This window comes from Epinephelus lanceolatus, chromosome 1 (genome assembly GCF_041903045.1).
Source record: "Epinephelus lanceolatus isolate andai-2023 chromosome 1, ASM4190304v1, whole genome shotgun sequence".
Lineage (NCBI taxonomy): Eukaryota > Metazoa > Chordata > Actinopteri > Perciformes > Serranidae > Epinephelus > Epinephelus lanceolatus.
In genome coordinates this window covers 17,223,239-17,249,017 of record NC_135734.1, presented here as the reverse complement: position 1 = coordinate 17,249,017, position 25,779 = coordinate 17,223,239, and the positions used below count along the sequence as shown (strand labels likewise).

General features: G+C 40.9%; 3 protein-coding genes across 4 annotated transcripts; 1 reads left to right on the top strand and 2 right to left on the bottom strand.

Annotated features, from left to right (window-relative positions):
* Nucleotides 1-3,536: 3,536 nt before the first annotated feature.
* camk2n1a (calcium/calmodulin dependent protein kinase II inhibitor 1a) lies at nucleotides 3,537-6,546 on the bottom strand. Its single transcript, XM_033625671.2, has 2 exons — nucleotides 5,673-6,546; nucleotides 3,537-4,856 (listed from the first exon to the last, which is right to left on the bottom strand). The coding sequence occupies exons 1-2, from the start codon at nucleotides 5,839-5,841 to the stop codon at nucleotides 4,783-4,785; spliced, it is 243 nt and encodes an 80-aa protein (XP_033481562.1). The 5' UTR covers nucleotides 5,842-6,546; the 3' UTR covers nucleotides 3,537-4,782.
* Nucleotides 6,547-8,518: 1,972 nt separating this feature from the next.
* LOC117257409 (trypsin) lies at nucleotides 8,519-16,777 on the bottom strand. The gene is made up of 5 exons (XM_033627587.2): nucleotides 16,434-16,777; nucleotides 15,003-15,162; nucleotides 12,813-12,954; nucleotides 11,834-12,100; nucleotides 8,519-9,064 (listed from the first exon to the last, which is right to left on the bottom strand). Exons 1-5 carry the CDS (start codon nucleotides 16,489-16,491, stop codon nucleotides 8,894-8,896), a joined length of 798 nt encoding a protein of 265 aa, XP_033483478.2. The 5' UTR covers nucleotides 16,492-16,777; the 3' UTR covers nucleotides 8,519-8,893.
* Nucleotides 16,778-19,702: 2,925 nt separating this feature from the next.
* LOC117256360 (serine protease 1-like) lies at nucleotides 19,703-25,638 on the top strand. Of its 2 annotated transcripts, none has more exons than XM_033625726.2 (6): nucleotides 19,703-19,807; nucleotides 20,410-20,472; nucleotides 20,653-20,803; nucleotides 20,999-21,140; nucleotides 22,695-22,952; nucleotides 25,060-25,638. In XM_033625726.2, exons 2-6 carry the CDS (start codon nucleotides 20,418-20,420, stop codon nucleotides 25,207-25,209), a joined length of 756 nt encoding a protein of 251 aa, XP_033481617.1. In that variant the 5' UTR covers nucleotides 19,703-19,807; nucleotides 20,410-20,417; the 3' UTR covers nucleotides 25,210-25,638. The 2 variants fall into 2 exon arrangements, with proteins under 2 accessions (XP_033481617.1, XP_033481616.1); XM_033625725.2 differs by having other exon boundaries at nucleotides 20,407-20,472.
* The last annotated feature ends 141 nt before the right edge of the window (nucleotides 25,639-25,779 follow it).

Genomic DNA, 25,779 nt, shown 5'->3' with positions numbered 1-25,779 from the left:
TGCATCTTTCCTTTTTTGACACTTTAGCCCCTTTCCCACCACAGGAACTTTTCTCATTTACCCGGGATGTTGAAAAACCTCCACGCGTTTCCACCGAAATCACCTGGGTAAAAAACCTTCCCTCAACCCCAAACTTTGCCTGAAAAAGTACCTAGTAGGGGGGTAGGATTTTTCAGATTACCCGGAATTCTTGAGGGACGGGGCTGTGTGCCGAAGAATGCTGATTGATGGACTCACACTTGCAGCGTTCCGCACTTCCTGGTACGGGCAGCCGCTGCAAACTTACTTCATTTCTACAAGCTTCACTTCATTTGTTTTCTGATTTAGGATGAGTACCGATTTTAGCCCCAGGGCTAGATTATCGAAGACCGTAAGTGCTAACAGTATCAGTTCTCCTCTGCACTCTGTGCTGGCGCTGAACTCCTCCACATACACACTGACGCGACACAGTAACCGGTGAACAGCCGAGTGGCCCTGGTGGAAATGAAGTGAAAATAATTCGAAAATGACTCGAGTTGATGGAAGCTACACTTGTTACTGTAAGTGAAATTAAACCTTAGCGAGTAAGAAGCCAATACTTTATCAATACATGCGTTCAGCAGGCATGAACATGTAAACATGTACAGCAATATTCAATATGCTCCGTCCACAGTCTCTCATCCACTGACACTAACGTTATGTCTTACACAAGGACAGCATGCTAGTTCGGCTGATAGCAAATTGTTACTAATAAGCTCAAATGACAGCTGTCTGTCTGTAGACTAACTTAGTTTGACACTTATCTTAAAATACTTTTAAACTTAGCTGCTGACTGAGACAAACAGCCCCAACTCTCTCTACCAGCACTAATGTTACCAGTAAACAAGCTGGCAGAGCCAAATACAGGGCACACGCCAAATCATCTATGTCATTACGCTAATTTGAATAAATTTTCCAGAACTTACAGGTGCGGTGGAAATGCAAACCACAGATTACGAGGAATTCTGTTACCCAGGTAAATAAATTCCTGGTAATAAAGGTTCCTGGAAATGCTGGTGGAAAAGGGGCTATTGTAGTCATTTTGTGTCTCCTTGTGATTGTTTTGTGTTAATTTGATGTAATTTCGTGTCTTTTTTGTGGTTTTGTGTCTCCTTATGGTTATTTTATGTCTTTTTGTAGTCATTTGGGCCTCTTTTAGGTAATTTTGTGTCTTCTGCGGTTGTTTTGTGTTGCTTTTTAATCATTTTGTTTATACTCATGGTTGTTTTGTGTCTCATTGTGAATTTTTGCCCACTTTTTTGGTATTTTGTGTCTCTTTGCAGTTCCCTTGCATTTCTGTGTGGTCTTTTTGTGTCTCTTTGTGATCATTTTGAGTCTCTTCCTGGTCTGTACGTGTTAATTTGAGAGACATTTTGCAAATAAAGTCCATGGGCCCCCCAGTAATTTGGGCCCTGGGCCTGTGTCTGATAAACCCATTCAGTAATCCATCCATGATCCAAATCAAATGTTTGTCTATATATTTTAAAGTCTTGCTATAGGCCTGAAAATTGTTCTGTAGTTAAAACGCATACTCCACTCAGATTAGTGTTTTAACTGTAAAAACGTCAGCTTGATATCACCCAGCACAGATCAAATGATTCCAACTGCCAGGAAAGACTGATATTATACAATACTACTGTAGAGTGAGTCTTATAATCTTCAGTATTTCTTGACACTGTTGAAAGTGTTCATTTGACTTTGTGGTCCCTTTGAAGACGCAGTTTGAGGCATCGTTAAGAAAATATCCCACTTAGTGTCTGTCAGCGGTGGCATGTGTTCACCTGTTCCTCTTCACAGTTTTTCTGCGTTTGTCACTTTGTCATCATGATCACTGAGATGCAGTGTAATTTCACAGTGTTTGACTGATGCACCTGCAATTCAGCGATTCAGGTGGTGACTCGTTGGCCTCTGTGTAACTCTGTCGCTCGCCTTGCTTTGCCTCGAAAACCCACTCTTCCTTTCAAAGCTCTGCTAAAGGTGACACATGCTGATAATAAGTATCGGAGTTACTATGAGTCACGTAGTAGTCTCAACTGCCTTTGTAGTGGTGATTTACTACAGGCACTTACTACGTGGACTGCTGGATTGCAAACACTGCAAAATGATGTAATGTAGCATGGAGAAAAGTTTCAGAAATCACAAGGACAAATACAACAAAATCAAATAAATAATAGTACATGTGCACCACAAATGAGGATTTCAAATCATTTTTGCAGGACTGCTGTGGTGTTTTTGTGATTCTCTGCAGTGTGTTAATGGTGAAGTTCTACAGGTTTGACTGTGTGTGAATACTATCTGACCCTGGATCACATCACGCCTTCACTGCAACGCTTTGGATGAAAGGATCCACCACACAGGAAATCATAGACCATTACTCCCTAAATGTAACATCCTCTCATTCTGTGTGAGGGAATAGGCTGTTACTGCAGTAGGCGCCATCGTCATGCTTGACTGCCGTCTTGGAAGAAGGGACTATTTTGGCAGGATAATGCGGTCACGCCACTGAGTGAATAGGGGGTCTTGAGAGAAGAGGGCAGAGATAAGAGAATGGAGAACATTCCATTAAAGATAGCGATGGTATCAAGCCAAGGCTCGGGGAAGGCTATTCTGCACTGAAAACCCACCGCAGTACCCATCGAGTGCAAGGTGCATCTGTTACCATGGTACCCAGCCCAGGCAGCCCCTTTCATGTCTGTCAAGACTGGGGAGGGAGAGAGACTAGCAATATGTTAGTCTCGCCTGCAGTTGGAGCTGAAACAGACATGTATGTGTGTGTGTGTGTTCGTTGCATGTATGTGTTCCCAGCACACATCCCGGCGGTCCGGGTTTAAGATGCCATACGCTGACAGAGGCTCGTCACAAAACATGAATCATTTAGTCACCACAGCAGAGTTGGAAATGTCACGTCTCATCAGTGTTCCACACGCCTCGGTGCCCCCTGCACCATTTACATCTCTGGCAATGGAGTTAAAGAGAGGACTTGATTAAAGAGAGGAGCTGAGATTTTAGATGCAAACAGACATTTATTGCATTGGGAAGCAGTGGTGTACATTTTTCCCCCACAGAATCATTTGCAATACTGTAGCTCTTTATGAGATCGTAGTCTGTTGCAAAGTCGTCCAAGCTGAGTGTCTCAGCTCTCCTTTTAAACAAATCAAAACAAGTGTGAATTTCAAATTCTGGACGGGATTATTTGCTCATCTTTCTTCCCATTCCTGCCTCCCCTTCCATATCTGATCTTTCCAAAGAATGGGATGCTACTTTCTCACAGTGGAAAATGCTGACTTGACCTTCCTTGGCAGCCAGAAAGGCAATCCAATAACAACAGGGGAAACTGTACAAGGGACATATCCAAAAGTCAGCCGTGCTATTCGCTTGTGTCTTCGTCTGTCTGATACAAAACTATATTTTTGTGTTTTTGCTACAGTTTTAGAACAGTTTAAAAAAACGACGACAAAAAAGCAACATCAAGTACATAATTCCTTAAACCACAATCAACACTAAACAGTAAATAGTACTTTGTCATAATCTTTATTACAAGATATTAGGCCACTGTACAAATCAGTGTGAATCGTACAGTACAACGCAGAATTAAGACTGTTTCTCGAGGTTTGTCATTCAAAGCTGTATACGAGGTGCTTCAAGAATACACAAGAGTTTCAGAACTTCTGCCGTGCATGCATGATTTCATATTTGCCATGCATGAGTTGGTATCTCAGTGTTTTAAGAAAGAGCCCTAAAAAATGGCGACCCAACAAAACAACTGAACTGTATGAGTAAATGTATAAAGCACAAAAAAAGAACAAGTTGTCTTGTACAGTATTAATCCCTCATGAGATTTGGCACACACGATAATGCACAATGCAATATAAATAGTTTATCAATAGGGTGTGTACAGTCAAGTTACAGTATCAACCAATCCAGGTGAAAGCCTGGGAAGCTTACAAACAGGTGGGAGGTACACTGTATATAAATGACTCGTTAGCTGCAAAGTATGGTAACAAAAAACACTCAGGCAACATCGAGAAATTGTTAAGTGAAAAAAAAATGTCATTTCCATTCACTCAAAGTTTTCTCGACATACAAAAGAACACTCCCTCGGGCCTTAAGTCACTGCAAAAGACATATTCCAAAGGATCAATAAATAAAGTCTTCAACACAGAGAACAAACCAGTTTACCGCTTCCCACTTTGTGCAAGAAAATATGGGCTACCCTTTCCATATTTACAAACTCTGTTATTCATTTGCCCTCAGTCAAAATGAAGAGCAGAAAGAATGGTACCATAGGTTTGACTGATAAGATATAGGAGAAGTGTGTGCTTTAGTTTTTATATTAGATTTATTTCTGTATCCTGTCCCTGATTTCTGCATTTCGACAGCATCGCCTCCTTCCTTCACCTTGCCCCCCCCCCCCCCCCCCCCGTTGTCTTCTCCCGCTTTTGGATTTATGGCGAAACCCTGCAATCGAGGGTGTGTTTGTTTGTGTGAATGTGTGAGTGTATCTGTGTGTGTGTGTGTGTGTATGTGTGTGTCAGGGGTAGGGTGGGGGGGTCCACCTGGGGGTCTCCTTCGCTGCCATCTCCCGCCCCTGCCAGTGTGTGTCACTCGGATGGCCATGATTGACTGGGAGAGGAGGGCGTGGAAGTGCTGCTTGCTGCCACATGAGAGAAAGTGCTTATCTACAGTGTCTTTGGATTAAAATTGGTAAATATCGCCATAAAAAAATTTCAAGACTGTCTTTTGGGGGGTGTTGAGCCGAGCGCTCTAAGCCTCTGCCGGGGTCTTCTCTGTTCCATTTTTCAGCGCTTCGTCGTCGCCATTCTCATCCTCAATCACAACTGTGGATGACAGGGGAGAGAGTTAATGAGGGAGGCTCATCTTGGTGTGGCGTCTTGAAAATTCACCACCAACTGACAGGAGGGCATTAAAGCCCAGAACCATTAGCACTGCACTGTATGAGCAGAAGTGGTGTGTGCATGCATGAGAGAGTAAGAGTGTGCAAAAAGAGAAAGATAACGATGAGCGTGACTGTGTGTGTCTGTGTGATGCACATTTATGAATGTGCACGTCTCAGTTTCTGCCTGCGCTCTTGCTTCTTCACCTACAGATGCAGTTCTTACATGTTTGCCATGTTAGTCCATGTTGTGTCTGTGCACTACTGTACGTGCAACTGTGCGTCTGCAACTGTGCATGCATGTGCCACCACAAGCGAGTCTCAATTTTCAAGGACCATCTCATGGGTTTCATCAGGAATGCAGGACACACAAAAGCCAAAACACAAACAGCCTGGATGCATCATGCAAACACACAATAAAAATGATAATTACAGAGCATATAAATCTCAATCATTCCAACCATTCATTTGGGGAGGGGACAACTCTGTTGAGCAGCATTCAGAAGGCATTTAACAGCACGCACTGCGCATCCAACTTGTGTTGCAATGCGAATAGATTATTTAAAAACCCATACATCCCGCACGCATGCAAACACTAGGAAATGTCTGTGATATTACGCTCTACTGAAGACTATGTCAAGGCAAAGGTGTTGCCTTTCAGGCTTCACACGGAGCCATCCTTAATTATGGTCCACTGGTAACCTATGTGCGCATTCAACACATCACCATACAAACGAAAACGCCTTAATTATATAATTACCCCGTTTGCTCCTGCCTATTTGTCCGAGTTTCGGCGGACGTTTGTTCTGTGATCCATTGAAGAAGTTGTTGGTGTCTTGAAGACGACAGGTGAAGGAAAGGTGTCCCTCGTCGCCCTCATTTCCATAATGACTCATTTTTTCTTCGTTGAAAGGCAGCACTTCCGACATCTCCAAATGCGTCTTTATCACCAAGGCGCACAAACTGAAATGTATAGCTCGTCGCCAAGCTTGAACTCGGTCGTCTATAACAAACAAAAGGGGGGAAGAAAAACAATGCTATCTGCTGACACGATCTAGCCCTTTCTGTTCACCCCGAAGACACGTGTCTGTCTCCGTAGGTACGCAACAGAAATAACAGTAAATCAAAAAATGTCCTCAATTTCCCCGCTCGTGGAGCTTCGGCAACATTATTCAAAATTTCCAGAGGTTTTTTCTCTCTGCGCGTATTGCTTTGGAAATGGAGGCGCACGTACAATAGAGCCGTGGAGCGCCCGCTGGTTTCGAGCGGCTGAACCCGTCGCACGGAAAATCTGAGGAAGAAATGCAAATTGAGGAGCGATGCAAAACACGGATCCCGGGGAGACCTGGCGAGGGAGCTGTACGGGGGTTTTCTGGTGCAGCCCAGAGAAGCTTCCAGTTGGAGTCGTGGTGTACCAATGCTCCACTCTCCGGGATCTAGATGCAATCAAACAAATGGCGATTTATATTCAGAGATGGCACATGAATGTGAACCAATACGCATCTGTGGGAGACGTCGTTTACGCGCCACCACTCGACGAGTTAGAGATGTCAGATCTTCCAAACTGTGTTGCAATTTCACAAATTTGGCGATTTATTGGGTCCGCGGGGTGTTGAGCATGACATATATGTCCATTGAATCAGACCTCACCAGAGGATGGCGGTGTTTTCATAGGCTGAGATGTGACTTTTGGCCCCATGGCGCACTTCCAGTTTGATACAGAGGGCCTGCGCTGTTTTCATCTGTTCTCACCACAATTGCCAGAAAACTATAAAATCAATGTGGGGAATATGGATGGAGGTTGGAGATGCTACACCTGGCACTTTTATTGAATCATCTGGATATTTGTTGAATGAATATGGAAGTTTTTTTTAAACAATCCATGTTCCAGATTTGATGATGTTCCAGGTTTTACTCCATAAATTATCCAGATTACTTCGTAAAGCATTAAAGTGAGATGCTTTAAAAACACATTTTGTTCTTTAGTAGGCTTCCTGAGAAAAATGAACACACGCACTATACACAAATATTTTTTTTTTTTTTTTTAGAAACTGATGATATGGATGCCATTATTCCTATAATGACCTCCCACTGTGCATTTTTATTGAAAAGATGATGATTCATAGTAGATATAATGTTCACAAACTCTGATGTAACCCAGTTTGGGAACATTGTGGTTTTGTGTTATCACATTAAAGGTGTAACGTTACAAGATTAGAGCTTTGTTAAATGAAGTCCCTTTAGATTGAAACTCCTCACAGGGACACCCACTGCTGCCCGCAGTGTTTACATAAATCTGTAGGAACAGCAGCACAAAGGGATCATATCAAACAACTATACAGTAAAGGACAAGGAGCGATGGAGAGGTATCAAGGGCTTGACATAGGCTGTTCTTTCTCAAGAGGAACTTTACCAAATTGCATTACACAGACAATGAAATAAAAGGTGATATCTCTGCCTGCAGCAGAACTAACTTTGACTATTCACAGAGGAGGCGCAGTCATGACACACCTAGTCCCTGTGGGCTTACAGAGGCCATGATTTTTATCAGAGGCTCACCTTTCATATCAGGTCATCACAGTAACAATTCTTTCAGTTCACATATTACCATAACATGTTATATTGACATCAGAATTGGCTTTTGTATCAATTATTTTAATTTTTTAGTACGCCTTTTAACAAACCAGACCCATATTATCATTCATGCACAAGTAAATACTCACTTTTCATATATTTTAGACCAAAACAATTGGCTGCAGAGTTTCATGTACAGGTGAGCGTGGGAAAATTGTCTCTTGCCAAAAAAGTAATTGTGGGCACAGAGGTGAAACCTCTAAGAATTAAGATGTCGATGAACACAAAAAGTAAAATTGAGAAAAAGGATGTAAGAGACAGAAAATGATAAGTATCTACATCCTAAACTCAACAACAGCATGAAATGTCCTTTGGGTAAAACCAAGGATCCACCAACATTTCATCATCATGCCAATATCTAAATAATATTGGTATTTACCGAAAGCAAGACTGTGACTTTTGCACAGCAGCAACAAATGACTATTACATAATGATGCTACATGCTAAAACCTATTGTAAGAGTATCACAAGTAGGAAGAGTCACAAAGTCATTGTGAACATTAGCTAACATTATGTTTCAGTGACAGTCACCTGGCAAGACACACAAATGACTCCAGAGATCTCATTAGATTCTGATTCAAATGTTGCTAAAACCAGATCGGTGCTTGGAAGTTTATGATGTCACCTTTTTCCAATTGAGCCCCGCCCACGTCAAACTCGGCAAGTAGAGCACTGACTAAAACACAAAAAGGCTTAAGAAGTCTCTCAAACATGTGTGTGAAACATCCCAAACTGTTCTTGGCACATTTTGTCTTTATGTATGACCTCCCTGCTCAGAGTAAAAGGCTGCTTGCCCTGCCATTTTGGCTCAGGCACCACCTTGTGATGTCAGACGTGAGAGCCATGAGCAGGATCTCAGCCCAGACTCAGAATGTTATATAACACAAAGATGCACAAATTCACCACAAATAATTGATGAGTATATAACTGCAAAAGTCAAATTAAAAATTGACTCCAGACATTCACCACTCAATCCCTGACACAGCTCCACACATTTTGTAAATTTGGATATTTATTGCTATAAAATATTTGCTTTTTTTTCACAAGTTATGAAATGTTATTGCCAGAATAGCCTATACGTATACAGAAAGGTCATAAAGTGCCTCCATGTCGTGGATCCTACAGTTACTGCAGCAGGCAGAGCCCAGCCACAAAAGATGATTTGAGAATATGAGACACATCACCATTATATTGGTGTTAAAAAAATTATCAGAGTAATCAGAGCTGTGGTTCAGAGGAAGCTCTTTTCCACAGAACCACCTTTGTTCCGTGCAGGCACAATATTTTGAAGGGCATACCCCTTTTTAAATGGCTACTTTCATGATCGTAGATGCATCATTGTGTTCGTCAGTATCTGGTACAGCGTAGGTGTGACCCGTAAATGGTTTGGTCTATCCAACGGCGGAATCTGGACACGGCAGTGTAGACTCCCGGAAACTTAGGATCACCACAGCCGTTGCCCCATGAGACCACGCCGTAGACATAGCCACGACACACCAGTGGCCCACCAGAGTCTCCCTGTAAGGACAAGATAAAAAAAAAAACATCCGTTATCATGTCATAATGTGCCTTAGTGAAAGAAACAAATGATCTGGGTTTCTCATATTGTAGCTCACTGTTAAGCCATTATAATGTCATTGATTGGTGTTACACTCAGTTATACTGAGAGCAATTTTAAAAAGCATTTATGACATCCATGTCTTACAAGTCCCAGCCTAGTTCGGTCACTTCTTCACTGTAGAATATGTAAGACATTAAAGAGTATGATGGTCAACTTAAATCACAAGATGTGGCTCTAACAGAGAAGAACATCCTACATATGAAACAGACTGACCTGATTATACTTAAAAAACTTCATATTTCAGATATGAAATGTCAGAAAATGATATGTGCCTTCATCATGTGAATTATGAGTGTACATGTGAATTTTACAACATGAAATGCTATTTCATGTGTACTGTAATAAACCACATTAGCCTATATGTGGACTTGTCATATTTCTTAAAAAAACCTGAGACGTGAGAAAGAAAACTGTCTTTTCACAGGATGGTTTGGATTGAATTCATCACATCATAATCTCTTGCTGCCACTTGGAAATGCCAACACACAAAGTTGCCTACTGCTGGGTTAAATATAGCACATTTTAATTAGTCATTCAGCTCTTTACCTAAGGCAAAATATAGCCTTCTGGTATATCACACATTCAATTTCATGTGATTTTCTTCCCACATCAAAGGCCGGGGCAGAAATTCTTCCATGATACCAATAACAAAATCAGAGCATGCTGTTGTCTGTGGATACAAATGACTGTAATTTCAGCAAAGTTTTTAGCCCTGGTGCTATTTCAGGGTTGCTCTTCTATCTCTTCTGTAACTATCATAACTAATATAATTCCTGAGGGTGGACTGCCACGTCGGCTTAATAAAAGCTTGTAGCTGAATCAACACTGACATGATGTATCCTCATACTGTCATGAGGATGAGCTTCCCAAAACTGTGTTATTGTTTGGCTCTAATGTGAGCTGATGAAAAGAAGATGACCCTGCATTATTTGATATACACTGGGAATCAAGAGCAGTACCTCAGAGAATTTATTATTACCAGCCGCGACAACATCCCAATGGCTGGTGTTGTTTACACCTTGTGTGTGTGTGTGTGTGTGTGTGAGATCATGGTGAAATGTGGCCCTGGTGACACCTGTTGTAGCAGACACTACCACAGGAGCAGTTTTGAGTATTTTATCAGGTTTTTAAATGTCTTTCTTTCTATGTATTTGTGAACGCAGTAGTGTCACAACAATGCAAGATGCTGTTACTTTACAGGTGTGTTGTTGACATCAGGTAGGGGGGTAAGAATTTGCATCCTTGGCCCATGTTCATTTTAGGGCCCTTAGGGCTGTTTAGCAATATCGGGCAATCAGTGAGCGTCTGTCGCCCTAGTTTTTGCGATGTGTCCTGTGTTGTTGGCACTAATCGGCCCCTGTGAGCTGTTTTTTGGCTGATTTGGTATGTTGTATTCGCATCGGAGACAGTGGAGCCCATCAGTGAATGACATCACTCTGATCGGTAGTACAGCTAAGTGCATAAGAGGAGAAACAGAAGTGGATTAAGCACACAAAAACTAAAGTCAAGAGGGCGTAATTTTGAAACCAACTTGTTATATTAGAATTTTTTTTTTTCAGCCACTGAGCTCTTTAGCAAAAATGGTGTGTGATTGTTTATGTTATTGCCCACCAGCACACAGTTAATATCATTTGTTCTGTCAACATCAGGTTTTGTTTCTTAAAGTGCTAACTGGCTAACTAGCATATTATATACATGTCAGCCTTCTGGTTCCTGTTTTTGAATGATGAATACTGACTACCTCCGCTGTTGGCGTTGAGTTATTTGTCTCTCAGGCATGTGCAGACTGACGTACTAGGCTGTTGGCTGTAGTCTTTGTGATTTGTTCAAGCGCAACTTTTTGACCAAGACATAGGCAACATAGGCGACATGATGCAACTCAACAGTCAGTCTTATTCGCCACTTGTTAATATGGAAAATCTATCTGGAGCCGCAAAACATATTAAGCATTATAATGAAGGTAACCCAGCCTATTATATTTAAAGTCTAAATGAGCATTCCTCAATATGTTTTATCACCAGACAGTGAATTTTTGGAACTTTGAAAAGTTGGCAGTAAAAGCAAATTAATCTCTTCACACACAAATAAATTCTGTTTTGTTCCAAACTTTTCCTCTGTTGGATTTCGAATCGATAGCAAGCCAAGCTAGGGAGACTACTGTAGCCACCGCTATTGAGATTTGGTAAAATGTAGAGGAAATGGCGCTGGGCTGAAGACGACTGATGCTTATTTTATCTGCCACATTATAACTTTTTGTTTTTTTTATTTGATGTACAGGCTACACATTTTTACATTTGGAGAATGTTGGAATTACTTTAGGGTGACAACACTGATAGATGTTAAAAAATAATATCCATATGATTTATTTGTTGTCAAAGCCTAAGGGAGCCAATGGAGAGAGGCTTAAGAGCCGCATGTGGCTCCAGTGCCGCATGTTGTCTCAGCCTTTAAGTCACAGATCGCAGTGTCACGACTGGACTGATCCCAGTGCCAGATGGTCTAGTTTCAAAATGGATTTCATGGCATTTCAAAGACCAAATGATCATGTTTGTCACAATGGGGCAGACTGGGCAGCCACTGATGTGCAACACCTACTTTCCTCACAGCTAAACCTCTTTAAAATAATTACTAGTGAAAGACGGTACAATAGCTTTTGTCCTATGTACCTTGCATGCATCTTTTCCTCCAGTCCTGTAGCCAGCACAGATCATGTTTGCTGTGACATTTCCATTAAAGGACTCGCTGCCGTTACATCTTGCAGTTGAAACAATGGGCACTGTGACCGTCCTCAGGGTGAAGGGGGCCTGGCCTCCACCCAGATTGTTGTAGCCCCACCCGGACACCCGACACACCAAACCTTCGACCACTCCTGTCCCCTGTCTGGGGAGAGGCGCCAGTGACACGTACCTGTTCAGCACCATGGGGGCCCGCAACTAGACAGAGGAGAGTTTCAGAATTAGTACGTAAAGAAATTGTAGTACAACTATCTTGTCAAACCTTATCAAGATATGAAATATTATACAAAAAATTTGTAAAGTTTCTCTAATGCAGTGTTAAAATTTAAAGGGAATCAAAATTAAGATACAGTCCTTCATTGATTTAGAAAGATAAAGATTGCAAACATTTTATTTGGAGAGCATACAGCAGGCTGTATTTACCATATATTTTATTGCATTGCTTTGCACACTGAGTCATGAAGAATAAAAGGTGCTTCTTTTCATGGCCACATCTCAATATTGCCATTGAGTCATATGGATAATATAAATGGTGTGGTGGTGTGTTAGATTTTTTTCACTGAGGTATAGACTTACATAAATTAACATCCCACTTCTGAGTGTGAGCAGTAATAATGTAAAGAAGTAATATTCCTCTTGATAACAGCATCTATGTTATTGTCACGCACATGATCTTGTGTGAAAGTGTAGACAGTATGAGTTGTTTATCACACAAAGTGTTGTTTCCTTTGCATTCGTGCTGTTTTAAGCCTCTACACCATTAATGATAAAAGCTGAGAAAATAAAAATAAAAGTAATATATATATATATATATATATATATATATATATTAAATGTTACACTTTATATTTGTTGAGTTTGATAACCATTGTTACTGTGTGGTTAAAGCTCTGTACTGTGTCTGCAGTACCTTAATGAGCATGATGTCAGCATTGTTGGTGCTCCTGTTGTAGAGGGGATGGGTGACCAGCCTGTGGGGTTTAGCGTACTGCTCAGTACCCTCAAAGGTATTTATAATGTAGTCGCCGGCCACTATCATCATGTGCTCTGCCCTGAAAGACAACGCATTTCCATTTCACATCACATTTAACAACAAATATAGCTGGAGAAGATCATGACCTTGAGACTGAGTCATTACTGACCACTTTTTAGAGGGATACAAAGGAGACAATTTGCAACAGCATAATTGTGAAAAAAATTCTGTATCTTCGCAAACCATTTGTCAGAATAAAGTCAAGTTAGTTGCATTGCTCTTAAAGCACACACAGAGAAAACACAAACAGAAGGAAGGAGAGAAGCACAAAAAATGTTGGCATTGTACGCTTCTGCAAACCACACATATTTGTATGGCATTTGTACATTATTATGTAGCAGATATGATGACATTTTCTTTACATTTTAACAATGCTGTGGTTAAGGTGTGGTTATGTTTAGGCACAAAAAACACTTGATTATGGTTAGGAAAGCATAATGTTTTGGCTTAAAATACCTGGTTACGGCACAAATGCAGCCGGAAATGCTGCACTGTCTCACTAAATACAAATGCCATGGTGGCACAAATGCCAGCGGTAATGCCACTGATATTTTACTAGAAAACAATCGTTTTTGGTGGCACAATCACAGCTGGAAATGCCGCTGATGTCTTGATAAATAACAACCACTTTGGTGGCACAGTCACTGCTGGAGATGCTGCAAATATCTCACTAATAAAAACCAACACACACTCACGACGACCTTGTCACATACTGATGTTTGGTCATGGACTTTCCATATCCAGATATGACGTGCAAGGTACCCTGGGTGTGTTGGTTGCAAATTCTGCCTCTTACATGCACTTTCTTTTTCACAGGAAATTTCAGTTTGCATACAATGTCTTTCAAAATAAACACATATGAAAGGGCAGCTTTTTTAGTCAGTATATGCCACCAGAACTCACTGACCAAGTGCCGAATTTTGACGACTTTGGAGTGAGACTGGGTTGAAAATACAGCCACTGTTGGTGGCACAATGACACCACTGAAAATGCTGCCGACGTCTCGGCAAAACACAACTGGTTTTATTGTTTGTTGGTCTCAAACAGTGCTCTGCAGCTTGACAGCAGTCTTGCTGAGATGTCATGCAATCCACCGTACCCTCTACCTCCTGATGACAAAGTCAGCTCATACACATATAATCAGCACTATATCATTTTATAGACCTTGATATGATACATATGAGAAGTACAAATGAAATGTATCCCTGATTTATGGAGACACAATGCCAACATTTTCTTCTGGCGACTGGACGATCTTAGTTGAATTGAATAGTATATCAAAAGGCAGGGAAGGTGGGAATGATGATGTCAAATGACATTCATGGAAAATCATCACCAGGATTCAAAGTCACAAAGACACAGGCCACCATGAAGCCAAAAGTGCTTGTCTGCCAGGGAACAATGGGTTACTGTGTGCAGGCAGGGCCGGGACAGTATAACAGAAATACAGCCAGTTTCCTGGATCCAGACAAGATCACACACACACACACACACACACACACACACACACACACACACACACACACGTACAGAATGATGATGATGTGACAAGGTCAGCTGACTTGACCGCATCTGTGTGCCATTTGACTTCCCAGTGGCCTGTATACAGGTTTCCTTTGCATCATGATCAAGCGGCATCGTTTTGACGTTACCTACCCGTAGCAGAATGGATGTTTGCTTTTAGGCATCTGTTGGGACCATCTGCTCACAATATAAAATCATGCCAAGTTAGCTTCTACACAGCGACTTCTACAGAGTCAACTGTGAGAATGCCAGGAGAATGTCACTGCCTGTGCAAGTGTCTCAGAAACAGTTTGATCTTTACCTTGAGCAAAGTTCAAACACAACTGTCAGGTCACATTTTAAATTTATGACGGATTTATGACAGTATGTCAAGGCTAACATACGTTTAGCAGGTATTATATTGACCATGTTCATCATCTTAAGATGCCAGTATGCTTCATCAAAAACATGACAACCTGACAATATGGTTTTGTAATTTTTTACCCAACAATTATGACAGAAAACATCAACAGCTTACTGATGACAACCACTGAACATTCTTACCCGATGTTACAGTGCGCTGCGGTCAGCACCCAGTACCTGTGAACCAGTGATCCACCACAAAAGTGTTGGCCCCTGGTGCTCTGCAGTGACACAATGTACTTGATTGAGTTCGGCACAGCAGTGTGACCACCGACTATACGGCCCTGCATGAGCACACGGCCTGTGTGGACACAAAACATTTACAGGACAAGGCGTAAAATAAGTAGCTGTGACAGATGGATTAAGATTTGTTTTACAGGTGTTCTACATGATATTCAGAGCGTATCTACAGATTAGGGGTTGTCTGAACACGGCTCTCAACATGGCGGTGGCTGAGCCTGTGGCTAGCAGCTAACAGTGCTAACCAGGGGGTAACCAGGGGGTAACCAGAGAGTGGACGCTACACTTCTGCAGTGACTGTTGCAGTGCAGAGGGGCGGCAATGAGCTAGTCAGTGGGATAGATACCTGTACAGAGACTCACAAGCACTAGTATGCACACATGGCCAGACCATCTACCACCCTCATATGACACAACAAACAGACAAGCACACAGAGAGGATGCGTGACTTCATTCTCTGGTCAGGACTCAGATATATAGCAACAACTCCCCAGGTATAGATTTCAGTCCAAGTACATCTTATAAAACATGGAGAGTCATCAGTGAACAAAAGAGAAACATAAAGAGCAAGCCCCCCTAATCCCCCCTTCAAGCCCATTGACCCAACCTAACAATTAGTGGTTTTCTGTCACCTGGGAGGCCACTGCATAATGAAGGTAATCCAATATAACCTGACCTTCTAGTGTCACCACCTCACACTGGGCTCTGAAACTTTAGAGTGGGGGCTCTCCCTGTCTGCTTTATACAACAGCTCAACTGTACATTGTCTTCAGGCTATAGAGTCGGAGACATAGGAACAGTAAAGGCTATTTCCTGGACATATTTATGCTTCGTTTCTGTAAACGTGGGTGGAAATATGTCTCTTTTTTTTGTTGAGCACAGTTGGGGATTATTTACAAACTGATGACGCTGTAAAGGAAGGAGGAAATCTATTTAAAGCCATAGTTTGACTTTATTTGCTTCTTTTTGCCACAGTCTCCTTTGTTGAATCTAAACAAACACCAGAGTCAAGGAAACCATATTACTGTATATAGAATATATTTTCCTAGAGTATAAAAACAACAATGCACCAGGCTATGCTAGCTGCTTCACCATGTTCCCAGCCTGTGTGCTAAGCTAAGCAGACTGGCTGCTGGCCTCAGCCTCTGATTTAACTGATTGAACTCTCAGCAAAAAGCAAATATGCATATTTCCCAAAATGTCTTATACATGTCATATGTATTTTTTTTTCAATCTAAAATGCATAAACTTGAAAAGCTAAGACCAGTAACGTGGCACAGAATTCAACATTTAAAACTGAGCAACTCAACAAAACTGAGAAACATATACTCACTGTGGACTGTCGTGAGGTCCAGCAGCACACAACACAAACACACGAGCAGGCTCATCATGGCTGTGGAGGTTTTAGGCTGTTATCCTACACCATACCAGCAGCTAAACCACTGTAGCCACAACCAGCGTCCTCTGCTCCTCTCTGCTGGCCCAACACTGGGCATCCACTCCTTTCTGGAAACAGTAGGACTCAGTCACATCAGCCTTTATCCTCCAGTTTTTAATTTCACCCTTCACCATGACACGCAGCACCAGGGTCCAACACTGTAGCATTGATTGAAAAGGAAAGAGAGCAACAAAGTTCACCTTCAAAAACTGCCCAGCACCCCCCTGCCATCCCAGCACTATCACAACTCTTTCGCCTGACCCTCCTGACTTGTCGAAAGGCCTTACATTGTTGCCATGGCAACACAGGGTACTGTGCCGAGTGGGTTCATCTATACTGTATCAGCACGCTCTGTCTGTGTCATCATCCAGGCTTATCCATGCTGAAATGTTTCAATAGCCCACTGTGCTTGTGTGTGTGTGTGTGTGTGCGTGTGTGTGTGTGTACGCAGGGCTTTGTTTTGTAGCTTTGGGGAGATTCACATCTGATTCAAGACAACACAGAGGTACTCTACGCAGCCGAGACACACAAGTGTTCTTCTGTATGAGTATGAATCATCATGTCTGCAGTGATAATAACTCATTATCATCAGCCTGATCATCATCACTATTATCATCATCATCATCATCATCATCATCAGGCTTCTGGCAAGTCAGCATCATCCGCAGCATGGGAGGAGAATCTCGCCTGACCTCCTCTTGTCCCACATTTAGAGCAGGCTGAATAATTGATGCTTCACCCAGTAGAATGGGAGAGACGGCTTTGTGTGGCCTCCCACCATCAGGTGTTTCCTGGACCAACACTTGCCTGACTTCACAGGCAAACGCCCTAAAACATCAGGTTGTTTCTATTCTATTAATACAGTCAAAGCAAATATGACTCATGCAAATACTTTGTAAATGTTGCAGATATTTGAACTTAAGTTGGCCTTAACAATAGCCATTCAGATTCACATTGGGACAGGCGAATGAAATTTAATTTTATAGCAATGATACATGACTGCTATTTAATACCTGTAGCTTCTATGAAAACAGTTGACAGCAAGTTTTATACAGAGTAATGGGGACATGTTTCTAGCGGGGCCACCTATTAGACCTGCTTTTGTGTAGCTTTATTTACTGTCATTGCTGTATTATGTATTACCTTATCATTGTGACTCTGCTGGATGTCTTGGTTACTGTGAAGCATGTTTTGACTTCTGATCCAGAAAGACACCAAGTAAATAAACTTTCCTTGCTTCCTAACTTAAGTACTGCTCTTTAAAAGAATAGAGAAAGATATTTTCGGAAATATGCATATTTCTTCATATTTCTTCACAAGAGTTAGATGAGAAAATTTGTACCAATCTCATGTTATTTTAATATTTCAAGGAAGATATGGCTCCCAGCCTGGAAATAGTCACAGCATGAAATTCCCCAGAAAGCCACGACTAGTCATTTTTACATTGACGTTTTTATACAGATTAAACAAACAAGATAAAATGTGTTAATTAGTCATTTTTAGAGGTGCTGTGAGGCAAACTTCAGTCTTTATGCTAAGCTAAGCATTTCCTAAGCTAATCATTGTTGACAGACAGATGCAACTGGTATCAGTCTTCTTATCCTCTTGGCAAAGAGTGAATAAATCTATTTCCCAAAATGCATCCTTCATTAAATGTATTTTTTAGGGTTGGATATATATAAATTTGTCAACCATCAGAGCATTGCTATGCTATTAATACAGAGGTGGCCATATCTTTGATTATAGCACACATTCAGCCATTCAGCCAAAAACACACATTTCTGTCTGGTTGTTTTATACATAAACTGTCTCTCAACTGGTTTTCCAGAAACTTTTTTTTTTTTTGACATGACATGACATATCAGTTAAACTATATATAATAACATTTTGCCCACCACTATTTTGAGCACCACACTCATGCATTCACTTCAACTGTATAGCAGAGGAGGCAGAAATGTTTTTTATTTTCAATTTGGGTAAACTGACCCTTTAAATACACAACACTTATACTTAGTTTGGCTTTGTCAATAAAAACACAGCACAATGTGAATATAGAGGTTAGATTGATGGACAAATAGAGACATAATCTGCCTTTTATATCAACACAGAAGTCTGGATGCGGCAAAGAATTAAATTTCTCCGTGCTGACCACATTTTGGCAACATGTGATCCTCTTAGACTCACCGCTTATACGTACAGTACGTGCAGTTTTGTGCAAGACATCTGCCTCACTCTCTCTGTCTCCTTCTCTCCCTCTCTCTCTCTCACACACACACACACACACACACACGCAGACAAAAGCATCCTGTTTGTCATCTCAGCTTTGCACCTGAGGGAGAGCGGAGCACGCTATCACCTTTCACCCTAAGACACCTTGGGGAGAGCAGACTGTATGGAGGCTATGAGTTACAGACCAAACACCTGTGTGTGGGAACTAAGGATGGAAAAAAAACAAACTGCTGGGAAACTAAGTGAGAGTGACACCTGAAGAGATGGGAAAGGCTGAGAGAAGAGAAGAAAGACACTGCAGACACACGTTATAAGACAGTCTTTCTCTGCTGGATCAGACTTATCAACGTGAACACAGGCCAGGCTGTGGCACTGATTTTGGCATTATTTGCTTTAATTGTGTCATATTGACCCGAGGTCGACTTAAGGGAAAAACCAAGGTACAAAACACATGATCAACCACTCTCACTCTTAGCCCAATTAAACAGGATTTCTGAGAAAAGCTTTTTCCTTGTTCCACGACAGAATAAATGCTTTCATGTCCTGCTACGTCTCAGGTTGATAGTGCACTAGGGGGCAAATATATCATACTCAGACATCATTTGAACTGCCCTCTGTAGCATCACTGGATACACCAACATCATGTCTGGCGAGTATATTCTATCATTTCTCTGGCTTGTTGGGTTTCATCCCTGTAAAGTTTCACTTTGTCTCCCCAACTGGACAATAGGCTGAATCTGTGAGAACAAAGGCCTTAGAAAGAGAGGCGCAATGAAAGAGAAGGCTGCTCTTTAAAAAAAAAAAAAAAAATCATGTACTAGGTCACACTCTTGGCTTTCTGCATGTGAGAGACACTTGGATATATGGTGGACAATGGAAGGGAACAATGACAGTGACAGGCATCGTTACAGTATAAAAGAGGAGAGGAGAAAGTTCTCAAGCTTTGCTGTATATCCCGGGATGAGCGGGGTGTGTGAGGATGTGAGTGCCAGTGTGTGGATGCTGGACTCGGACTGTTTTCTCACTTGACTCTTGATAAGGTGAGACGGCTTTGTATTGGTACCAATTAGAGTGCAATGAGTGACATTTTCTCAATCAATTGAAAAGATAAAAACAGAATAGAAAAAATAAGTTTACTTTGGAGTGAATGTGACAACGTATGACCACTGAACAAAGATGATCTGAGCTCTAGAGGTTCATGTCTCAACGCACATCAGAGGTCGAGACATTATGCTTTCATACTACCAGGGTTTTCTTGAGTGAACAGCCTTCTCAGGATGGCTGTTAATCTTCCTGCATTATCCATCCTGTACCTGTATCTACATGTATTATCAACAGCTCTGACCAAACATCGTAAATGCAACAGTATCTTCATTTTAAGGCAACTTTTTTGTCATTTAAAAAAAACAATATGCAAAACATGAAGTTCAATCTTGAAATTTGCAGACTGTATTTCATGTAGTATTAAGGAATAATTTTGGTGTGTGTGCAGGAGTGAATTTAATACATTTAAGCTTGTAAATGATCTTTGATACTTTGAAATTCTGACTTGACAACTTTGGTTAATGTGGCTGATTAAACTTAATCATCTTCACGGCTGTTGTGATACTGACCACCTCCGCTGTGTCTTTCTTTTTAGTAGCTTTTAAGATGAACCTGGCTCCATCCTGGCACCTCTCACTGCTCCTCCTGAGTGTTCTAACAGGTGAGGAACAATGGCATCCGAGAACACATTTACAGTACATACTGTCCTTTCAACACACCTTCAGTCACACAGGGCTGACTTCATGTAACTCTAGCTGAGTGAAAACTAAAAGCTGCAAGTTAATCTTGTGTTACAGAGCCTCTCTGTCTCTGTGTGTCTAATCCCCTCTTTGGCTCTTAGGTGTGTACGGGAAGAGAATCATCGGGGGTGCAGAGGTGAACCCATACTCCATCAAGTATCAGGCCTCCCTCCTGTTCATGAACCATCACTTCTGTGGAGGCACCCTCATCCACCCGCAGTGGGTGGTGTCTGCTGCCCACTGCTGGAGACCGTGAGTTACTGCAGTTGTACACCTGGGGCATATGAAGGGTTCAGTGGCAAAAATATCTCCATTTTTTTCTTCTGTTCCTCTCAAAGTTTTTGGGTAGTGCCTTTAAAGGAATATAACTCAAACTGTTGGTTCATTTTAAGACCATCTTTTAACAGTTTTTGCAAATGAACTTCTCCTATTGCTGTTCTCTTTTAGGAGGCACCTGATCCAGGTGGTCCTGAGTGAGCACAGCATCTACAAGCTGGAGGGCTTTGAGCAGAGGTTCGATGTCTCCTTAGTCATCAGGCACTACCAGTACCAACACTGGACGTTTGACAATGATATCATGCTGATAAAGGTAAGGGATGACTGTGGATTATGTCGTAGCCTATTGTGTTGTATTCAGATGTGGATTTGATATAGATCCCACATATAGATCCCCATTAATCCATCGATTGTTTGGTTTGTAAAAATTCTGAAAATGGTGAGAAATACCGTCACAATCATTGGTGTTACCCAGAGCCCAAAGTGAAACCTTCAAAATATCTTTTTTTTCAACCAATAGTCCAAAATATAATAATTAAAAATTCTAAAATACTATTAAAAGGAAAAGCAGAAAATCTTCAAATTTGAGAAGCTGAAGCCATGAACTGATTTTAAAAATTAAAATTGTTTCTGACTAATCTATTGATAATCAACTGATCAGTTCAGTTGTACTTGTAAATTTAAAACATTTTGTATGTGAAAATGTTCATTTCTATGACTAAATCATTTTTATCATCACTAAATGTATTATTGCCCTTTCATAAAGTTAGGAGTCTACTTAAAAAGATGGTCTAAACCAATGCAGTAGACGCCGACATGTTCTGACTTTTAGTCCTTCAGTAGCCTACTCAGGTAATATTATCGCTGATACTATGTGAGGAGCACTAAGTTGTCACCGAATACAGAAAGCAATAAGTGCATTTTGAAACAAGAAAAAAAAACAAGGTAGGACTGCAGTACCAGAATCGTGAAAAAGTTGATTTTACTAAATTCTTCCAAATGTTGATCTAAACTGAAAAATTGCTAAAATGTTTATGACACACTGCTTGATGTTTTTTCCTTTAAAATAAAAAATAAAAATAAAAATGTTATACATAGGAATTGAAATACAATGATCTTTTTCCACTAAACAATGCATTGTGTTCTTGAGGCTGATAATATACCTTATGAGAAATAATGTGCAACATATGAAAAAAAAGTATAAAGTATAGTATAAAGCAGCATTAAACGGAATTACCTAAGAAAAGTAAGAGTACCTCAAAATTGTACTTAAGTACAGTGTTTAAATAGAGTAAATGCACAGAGTTTCTTTCTACCACTGCTGACAGCAAGCCAAAATAACCCTGATGGATTTATCAGTAGTAGTATTCAGTGGAGCTTACTTTACTCATGATTCATTTTATCAGTTGCCTCAATATTGACCTGCCTTTGATACAGTGAGAAGGCTCTGTTAGTACTTTACTTCCTGTCAGCCAGAAAACTGACTCATTGCTTTTTATTGTGCATATTGGGGATTTTCAATGGAACTGAATTTCCAGTGCACTGTGACATTTTTTCTATTGAAACACACTACAAATGATGCTTACTCCCTATTGAACCAGAGACCTGATTTGGATTTAGTTACATTGAGTACAGCAACTCGTTTACTAAATCAACTGCTTCACACTGGTGCACTTATTTATCCTTTGTTGCCTCCATCTGTTCTTGTGTTATTTATTTTATTCTTTTTTAGACAGCACAGTGCGTCATTTAGATGAGCAACAACCCTCTTTACTTACATTTGCATGTGAATAAAAATTGTGCACTGCTAACTTCAGCAATAGCTTTCTGTGTTGACTGACTGATGGAAATGTTCTCTGTCGGTCAGTTGGACCGTCCAGCTATCATCAATGCCATGGTCGAGCCAGCCTCTTTGCCAGACCCAGACTCACCGCCTTTGGCCAACCTTGCCCAGTGCACAGTCAGCGGCTGGGGTGTGACCTGGCTCAACAGCTACAGCCTGTCACCTATGCTGAGGTCCGTGGATGTGAACATCTTTGACAACTGCAGGCAATACTACTACTTCAGGGTAACAGACAACATGGTCTGTGCTGGCTCTCGCTTTGGTGGGAAAGACTCCTGTCAGGTGAGGCAAAAAGCCTCGTGTGTGTGTGTGTGTGTGTGTGTGTGTGGGCAATTGCCAGGCATTAAGGTTTAAGTTCAAGGAACAGCTAATTGATCTGTTATGATGAGATGTCACAGAGACTGATACATTATTATTCACTACGATACTTTATAGGACTCCCACCCATGGGGTTATCTCCAGGTCGGAAAAGTGAAGCCAATGTGGAAGTGCCTTAAACCTGCATTCTTGCTAATGGACAGCAGGGGGCGACTCCAATGGTCGCAAAAAGAAGTCAGATTGTATAAAGGTCTATGAGAAAATGACTGCTTTCATTTTATTTATTACCTCAGTAAACATTTTTCAACATGAGTTTATGGTCTCAATCACTAGTTTAAAGTCTTCGTCGATACATCATGATGTTCATTTTGTAAAATATGGTCCCATTTAAAGGAAAATAGACAATCAAGCAGGGTACGTTTTAGGGCGTGGCTACCTTGTGATTGACAAGTCGCTACCACAGCAATGTCCTTGGGTTCTAAGTTAGCTCCACCCCTCGCTTCTCCAAAGCTCCACCCTGTCGTGTAAATATGGTCACTTCTGGCTCCACAAAACAAAGATGGTGACGGCCAAAGTGCCAAACTCAAGGCTTCGACATTGTAGTACACAAAGCAATGGGTGACATCACAGTGGCTACATCCCCCTGTTTTTTAAATAGTCTAGGGTCCCACCTTAAATTTAAGATACAGGACTGAAACATGTACTATTCCCAAAATGATAGCAAGAAGAGAACAATTCATCTGAGACATTTATTTTTCGGAAGCTGTTAAAGCTGCATTGTCAATTTTTTTGAACCAAACTGTAAACACAGGATTGACATATTACCTTATAAAGTTGTCAAATGTGTAAGCAAACAGTGGGACCTGGAAACATTCATTCTCCTTGTACTCCTTAACTGTATAAAACTAATAAACAAAGCCATACCTGTAGTGACGTCACCCATTAGTTTGTGGTCTACCATTCTAGCATTCTAGTTAGCACTTTGACCATCTTGGACATTTTGAGCCAGAAGTGACCATATTTGGACAAGAGGCCAGAGCTGTGGAGGAGCGAGGGGTGGAGCTGACTGAGAGTGCGAGAACACTATCACTCAAAGTGGCCACGTCTTCATAAATATGTTTATTTCTGCTGTAAAGTTGGGCATTTTAACATAGATGTCTGGGAATTGACTTCTGGAGCCAGCCTCAAGTGGCCATTTGAGGTACTGTAGTTTTTAGCACTTAAACACTGGCTTTGTTTTTCAGCCACGAAGGCTGCTCCTTTTTAGCTACAAAGTGCTTCACTACATTCACCAGCTCACAAATTTTGACTGTGTGCTGTTACATGCTGGATACATATTTTATAGGTTTTTTAGAGCTTGAAAAAAGCTGCCTGCTTCTGCTGGACACAAGGTTGATACGAGCCAACAATGATTTAGCCCCAAAACACTGATGTTAAAAAAATAAAAGCTCCATAGAGCTGTGGAAAACTGCAGATGATGGTGGTGGTGCTAATTCTTACTTGATTTATTTGAACAACCACTTTCACATTCTTTCAGTTGTGAATACATAAATATTGATTTGTACAGATTTAAAAGCTTTCTACATCAATCAATTAGCATTAAAGCAAGCACACATTTTCAGCTATGATCACATGGGAAACTGACAAAAATCAGATTTGTTTTTTTTTTTTTTTTAATTCTTTTGCGATTTTACATGAAAGGTCCAGTGTGTAGCATTTGCCATTGTATTTAATATTCGTAACTATTTTTCATTGGTTTGTAATCACCTGAAAATAAGAACTGTGTTGTTGTTACCTTAGAATTAGCCGTTTATATCTACATACAGAGCAGTGTCGCTTCTGCAGAGTTCACTATGTTGTTTACATGGTAGCCCAGAATGGACATACAAACAACATACAAAGATATACAAACACTGGCCAGATACAGCCATTTGCGTTTTTGCATTTTGGTCTCTTACACGCTTGGCACATGGGAGAAATTTCAGTTCCGCTAAATGCTACTAAATCCTATCATACTGGACCTTTAAAATGTGTACCGACTTCAACAAAAACTTTTGCTTTCCATCCTCAGGGTGACTCAGGAGGACCTCTTGTCTGTAACGGTAAACTTGAGGGCATTGTATCCTGGGGCATCGGCTGTGCTTATGCTTACTACCCTGGCGTCTACACTAAGGTCAGAAACTACCTCGCATGGATCAATTGGGTCATCCAGAACAGATAATGAGACTCTTAATGACAAACTCACCTAAAACTCTATTGTGATGACGATTGGAATGGATCCTTGTTGACCCTGAGGTCCTATTTTGGGTTGTCTTCTATCCAGTAGTTTCATATAAACATGAATATATTTGCTAAGAAGAAATAAATACACCCCAAAACACAAGCAGGCAAAAATACACAGTGAAGTCGCTTTTAAAAAAGGGTTATCTTGAAATAAAAGTCTGAGATATACTACCACAACTAAATGCACTTTGTATTTTGTAGTTATTCTACTGTGTTTGTAGTGTTTTTAAGAAATCATAGAAAACCATGTCACTCATTTTGGGAATCACTTCAGGGATCATTTTGCTCTTTAAAGTTCCCATTTCTCCACTGACTCAGAGCTCAAAGAGAAGCTGGACTTAACAATAAAGAGACATATTTTCTCAAACTGTCTCCTCTCTTATTGGCCAACTATCACACTGAAACGTGCAGTAGATCATGAACCACACAAATTATGGAAATTCTCTTGCGCAAACTTTAGTCATATAGGTGAGTCACATCATCCTGTCTGAACTTCCTATATATATGT

What these genes read in the sequence shown, in the direction of transcription:
- camk2n1a (XM_033625671.2), bottom strand. Translation starts at nt 5,841, where the DNA reads ATGTCGGAAGTGCTGCCTTTCAACGAAGAAAAAATGAGTCATTATGGA. An exon ending in AATAGGCAGGAGCAAACGGG is followed by an intron (nt 4,857 to 5,672) that starts GTAATTATATAA and finishes TGTCATCCACAG; the next exon opens with TTGTGATTGAGGATGAGAAT.
- LOC117257409 (XM_033627587.2), bottom strand. Translation starts at nt 16,491, where the DNA reads ATGATGAGCCTGCTCGTGTGTTTGTGTTGTGTGCTGCTGGACCTCACG. An exon ending in GCAGCGCACTGTAACATCGG is followed by an intron (nt 12,955 to 15,002) that starts GTAAGAATGTTC and finishes GTTGTCTTTCAG; the next exon opens with GGCAGAGCACATGATGATAG. An exon ending in GAGGAAAAGATGCATGCAAG is followed by an intron (nt 9,065 to 11,833) that starts GTACATAGGACA and finishes TTGTCCTTACAG; the next exon opens with GGAGACTCTGGTGGGCCACT.
- LOC117256360 (XM_033625726.2), top strand. Translation starts at nt 20,418, where the DNA reads ATGAACCTGGCTCCATCCTGGCACCTCTCACTGCTCCTCCTGAGTGTT. An exon ending in ATGATATCATGCTGATAAAG is followed by an intron (nt 21,141 to 22,694) that starts GTAAGGGATGAC and finishes TCTGTCGGTCAG; the next exon opens with TTGGACCGTCCAGCTATCAT. An exon ending in GTGGGAAAGACTCCTGTCAG is followed by an intron (nt 22,953 to 25,059) that starts GTGAGGCAAAAA and finishes TTCCATCCTCAG; the next exon opens with GGTGACTCAGGAGGACCTCT.